The sequence below is a fragment of the Egretta garzetta genome, unplaced genomic scaffold (genome assembly GCF_000687185.1).
Source record: "Egretta garzetta isolate BGI_Z169 unplaced genomic scaffold, ASM68718v1 scaffold27, whole genome shotgun sequence".
Taxonomy (NCBI): Eukaryota; Metazoa; Chordata; class Aves; order Pelecaniformes; family Ardeidae; genus Egretta; species Egretta garzetta.
The window spans coordinates 292311-297971 of NW_009260400.1; the positions used below are offsets into that span (position 1 = coordinate 292311).

The 5661-nt window shown below is 41.9% G+C and overlaps 1 protein-coding gene across 5 annotated transcripts in view; it reads right to left on the reverse strand.

Moving 5' to 3' along the window:
• The window catches only part of PRMT7 (protein arginine methyltransferase 7), a 44544-nt gene that overhangs the window by 20977 nt on the left and 17906 nt on the right, over positions 1 to 5661 (reverse strand). For 2 of the 5 annotated variants that reach the window (XR_004842582.1, XR_004842584.1), the window contains one exon: positions 4275 to 5657. Coding sequence is in view for 2 of the 5 variants with exons in the window: in XM_009643242.2 (XP_009641537.1) it covers positions 5499 to 5657 (159 nt within the window). In the remaining 3 variants the exon portion in view is untranslated. Of the gene's footprint in view, positions 1 to 3420; positions 5658 to 5661 lie in introns of those variants that run through there. The other 3 variants (XR_004842583.1, XM_009643242.2, XM_035898825.1) reach the window with 3 other exon arrangements.

A 5661-nucleotide genomic window follows, 5' to 3' on the forward strand; every position in this document is an offset into this window, starting at 1 on the left:
GGCCCCGGGGGCAGCGCTGCGAGACCCGGGAGGTATCCGCGGCCAAAGGGCCGCCCCCTGCCTCTCCCCCACCTCCGGGGGAGCCGGCCTGGTGCCAATTAATTCTGGATGCACGCGCCGCCCTTTCCCCCTGCAGCGAGCCACCGCCAGCCCTCCGCTGTAACTGCCTGCGAGGTAGGCACGAGACTCGGCGCGTAGGGCCACGGTAGGGCCACTCCAACCACTCCCAGAAATACCGCCCTTGAGAAGAAAATGACGCTATCAAGCGGTGCACGGAAGGCTGTTTGTCTCTCCCTCCCACCCCATTCATCGCCGCAGCTTGATTTATTTGCCGATTCTCAGGGTTGTGAAGAATTGGTTTCTTAGATACTCTCACATGAAGCAAGCAGCCACTTTCTGGGAGTACAGATCCAGCAGGATCCATCAGCCTTGACAAGCAGGAGCCCAGCGAAGTGCAAGCGCCCACTCTTTCTTCCAAAGCACGAGCGCAACGCTGCACCTACAGAGTAATGTGCAAGGCAAGAAAGAGCAGAAGCTGCGGAAAATAACAGGCACGAGAGGCATACCTCCCCCCCGCCCCCCCCAAACCAGGCTGCTGCTGCAGTACATTATGCAGCTGCAATCCAGCAAAACGCCAAGGAAGAAGAGGAGGATACGTGGCCAGTCTAGTGTGCAACATAAAAGCTAAGATACCCTGGGACTGTGCCTGCACCACTGCCAAGAGCACCATCAGACCTGCAATTGCAGGGGTTTCCCTTTGCATACAGGAAGATAATCAGCTCTCGTTCTTTCAGTAGTACCCCTCGCCCACAAGAGAGGTATCTTTAGGGCTCTCAAATCCCAGACAGAATCCTGCTGGGGGCACGGGGTGGGGGGGAAGAAAAAGAAAAAAAAGGTGGGTCATCTTCATGACAGTCTTTCAAAACAAAAACAAAGCCCTATAGCCATATAAATATATTATCTAAATATTAAAAATATAATTTATATATATTTTTATATATGTGTGTGTGAAAACCCCTGTGGTTTTAATTACTGAAGTATCCAAGGATTTGCTGCCTCTCAGCCTTTATCTGCTCTATCTCGGTCAAACCTCATAAGGCTGCATTTGAAATCACACTGCACTAAGAAAACAAATGATTAAAGCAGAGCAAGGGAGTCAGGGGATTAGTTTATTCTGCGTGGCCTTGAGCAAGTCATTTTTAGCTCAGAGGCCCTAATCTTATAGTGAGCCTGGGGCAGATGAAACACTTGAACACCCACACAAAAGCACACTTAGTTTTTCCTCATCTGAAAAAGGGGGATAACACCACATACCTCTCTCTGAGAAGCGTCTTAATCATCAGTCTCCATTAAATGCTTGGAGATGCAAAGTTTTAAAATGATTAAGCATGAAACCAAATGAACATTTTGCAATGCCAGCGGAGTCAATAAGGTAGAACGACAAGACAAGCACCCATTGTTTTCTGCTCACAATCGTCACTGGAAGAAAATCTAACACTAGGAAGCTGTAATAGTCTCTTCCCCTCCTAACAACCAGCTGTAACTACAAACAGAATACAAAAGATGAGTGACTAAATGAATTAGTCCTGAACTGCATCCTCTATCTTGTAAATGCAGGAAGCCTACACAGAGCGGTTTCAATGGGAGTAATGAAGGAGAAAAGCAAGCTCCGGGATCTCAGCCCTCGAATTGCCCAGCCTGCGGACAAGAGGTACCTGTTTTGCAAATAAAGGAACAAATCTTGCAGCTGTCACGACTTAGAAAACACCATTTACATTACATGCAAGCCTTGTCCTTCATTAGGGCCATGACAATTCCAGTGTCCTGAGTGTCATTCATTCTGTGTATTCAGCATGAGACACTTTGTTGCCTGCCTGCTTTTTATGGTAGGTGCAAGTTCATATTATTCTTACCAGCACTTGCAACTTTTTGTACTAGTTTTCCATTTCAGTGCATGTATGTATGGTGTACCTTATAACGTCACAAGCCAAAACAAGATGAGACAGCTGCATTGCAAGTCCTTAGAAGTAGACATGCTCTGAAAACACACTAGAAATTTAAAAGTGGATTCTCAGCACCCTCTTGTGGATTTCTGCTGTGATAACTACCAAGTATTAGTAAAACTCATTACAATTCAGAGCTACAGAAGAGTTATTCTTTTTGGAGCAGAACTACAATAGGGAAGTTAAATGTGAATGGTCAAACTTTGTAGTTTATGATTATTTTTAATACCTGACTAAAACCTGCATCTTTAGCGCAAGCATCTCTTGCCAATTAGAGAAATCTGTCACTTACACACTGGCTCTCATACAATATATGAATGGTAATACTATTAGTTCAGTGGTGGCAGGGGATCCTCCTTCTATTAAAACATGGATTTATGCCTGCAGGCCTAGTCAGGATCAAAGCTGTTGTCATTTAGGAAAAAAACTGCCTGTGGTGGCTCCACAGAATAAGTTCCTTCCAAGAGAAAATAGGATTCTTGCTCGGCTTATTAAGATGCCCATAGCCAGAAGCTCTTTCAACTCAGCACATCATGGCAATGCTTCTGTCAGGTCTGGGAACAAATAGAGGAGTCTGAATGCTGCTGCTGGGTAGATTTATTTTTCTGACAAAGTGGCTTTCCTCCCCCATGTGTGTGCTTGCAGTAAAATGCCCCATGGAGGAGGACAGAGACAGAAGTACTTTTTTGTTTTGTTTTTGCATATAAGGAATGGCCAGTATCCTCCCATAAGCAGCTGTTTTCCACACAATTTACAGATCATACTAGGTTTTTAAGTCCAACCTGAAGAATTCACAAAGCCTAGGAAGCCTGATACACACACTAAATACTCCTAATTACATGTCAACAAATCTTTCCCCAAGTCACCCTGATTCGCACCAACACAGCTACATTTTCTATGTACCAAAATGCAGTGAGTTGTGTGACTTCTGCGAACACATTCAAACCATACATGTGGCAAGGGTTTGCTTCAATGTAATGGCCTCCAGCATGTTTTAACCAAATCCTCAAAGCCAATTCAGTGCCTGCCTAAATACATAAGCATAACCAGCAAGCATTAGCAATGTTGATCACACTCACAGTGAATTAAAACATGCACAAGATTTCCTGAGCACACCCATCACATTTTCTTCCTCTAAGGAACGCACAGGTGCTAAAATACGTTCAGCTTTCCAGCTTTTTTTTTTTTTCTTTTGGACAGCAGCAATACAATTACCGCTCCAGGTATATTGAAATTTAAGATCTTTTTCCTCACATGCCAATAATCTGGTCCATATTAATTGCCACAGTTCAGTTCTGGAAGCACAGTTTGCCGATATGCTAGCCTATGCCCTTCACTTTCACTACACCCACACCTCTGAGAAACAAAATAGTCCCAAGTCTCACAATACCAAAAGGCTTTAAAAAGGATACCTCTCAGTCAGCATGCCTAGTATCTACCGTAGGGTCCACATATCTCCCACATGTATAACACTGATAACAAAATACAAATTCCCATCCATGTGGATTGCTTCCCTTTGGCATTTTAGCGAATTTATTGGTTTTATTTTTTTCTTAGGAAGTACGATTCAGGCACATACATATACAGTTATCTTTGAGAAAGTTATCACTACACATTAAAATACTGTTAATTCAGCTGTGGTTTTGTTTATCTTACTTTTCCAAAGATCTAAATTGTAATATATTGCTGTGTTCCCTTGGGAACACTGCATGCTTCTGTTAGATCCAGAATGATTTGCTCAGTTAAATGCAAAGAGTCTTCAGAAGCTATTCCTACTGCAGAAGAAGAACAGCAGCTCATGCTTTCTGTGACAGGCCACGGGCAAACGCAGGAGGCAGCATCTAATTTTTTTTTGCTGTGTTACCATTTAAAAGGCTTGGCCATATTATTGTTCCCTTTACAATTGTACAGCTCAGGTTCCCAACATACAACAAACAGATTTGTGGCACCATACCTTCTGTGGTCTACAATCAGTGTATCAAAATTAGAAACAATTGTTTAATGAAGAGCAACCCATATATTCCAGCAAAGTTGGTCTGAAGTTAAGCATCTTATAAGTACAGTTTTGAAAAGTAAAATCCACGTATCTCTAGGAGCTGCGGGGTTTCTGTTCTAGTGAACATCAGTCATGTATTTCATTGCTTCCTTACATCTATTAAGACCCTGGTCGGGAAAATAGTTCTGAAAAATTTAGGAATATTTCAGATGACTTCTGGGTCTATAAGTGTGATCACGCTCTTAGGAAGAAAAAGAGGAAAAATTCCTACTCACCAGAATTATATATCATGGTGACCAGGAAAATAAAGTAGAGTAGGTTCCTGCTTCCTCATGGCTTCTTTATGGCATTCCTTTCACTTTGCTGAAGTTGCTGCTCAGAGGAAATAGGAGTAGCTTTGGTAAGCAGAGTTATCCCTGCGGCTGGCTGACATAATTTAGGACAGGCAGTACATTGATTTTCTATTTCCCGTAATAGGTCACACATACAAAACGGATACGCCAATTGATTGTTCATCTAAAGCAGAATTAATTGCACACACATGGTCACACACTACAATTCCTGCCAACATGATTTGGAATGCAACTAAGAAAACCTCAGCTGCGGACATGTGCTATTGCAGAACCACATACAACTTCGATAAACTGGCAAATACTATTTAGACCTCTGACACAATGAATATAAGGCCACATTTTTGATCATATAATGCATAGTAACTACCTCCTATGGATTTGCAAGTTTTTTAGACTATGGCTTTTTCTTTTGTTTCTGGTCAGACTACCATCAGTTTGTCACTTCCAATTAACCTGAACACGTACATTTCCAGTTAGGCCTTTCCAGACTTTTGTTCACTGTTTGGCAAACACCTCTTCAGAAACGCAGCATCTCAGACTGAGATGAGCAGAACATCAGTGCATCATACTTCAATTCACTGACCATTTCAGTTTAACACTAGTCCCAACTTAGACAAGTCTACAGCAGCTAAACTGTTTCCTTCTCCCTATTAAGTGTACTAATATACCTCTGTAGCTTGACTTGGGATTTCTTTTTGTGCACTCTGAAGATTATTTCCCATTTTACACTGACAAGAGCAAAGCCTAGAAATAGATAGAAGTGGGTTTAACTCACTTTTATCTACTGTTGGTGTAAGGCTTAGCGTCGTCAAACACTGATATGCCATGCAATAACCAGCAAGTCAACTCTTTTGTAACCCCATAGCATTATTTCAGAACCCCAAAATACCAGAGTTTCACACTGAAACAGATGATAGCAAGTATGTATATGTATGTATACAAACCCTGTCAGGAATACCTGTCCTTCAGAAAATGTTCCTCTCTACCTCCCCAACTATGTATTTTGAAAACAAAACCAAAAAGATTTAAAGTATATTTCAGAACAGTCAGTTCGCCCTCTGACCACAATAAAAAAATCCCTCTGCCGTACAAAAAATACTATAGAAGTTTATTATAATTTAGGAACATGAGTAAAAGAAAAGTATTTTATAATAGCTTAAAATCCATGGCAATCTCTCCTGTCTTTGTGTTGAAATTTATAGCATATGTGACAGCACTAGGAAGGTGTGACAGAGCTTCTGATTCAATAACAGAACTGAAGAAATAGACAGCTTGCTTGCAGTGGGGATTCCTTTCACAGTTTCCCTAC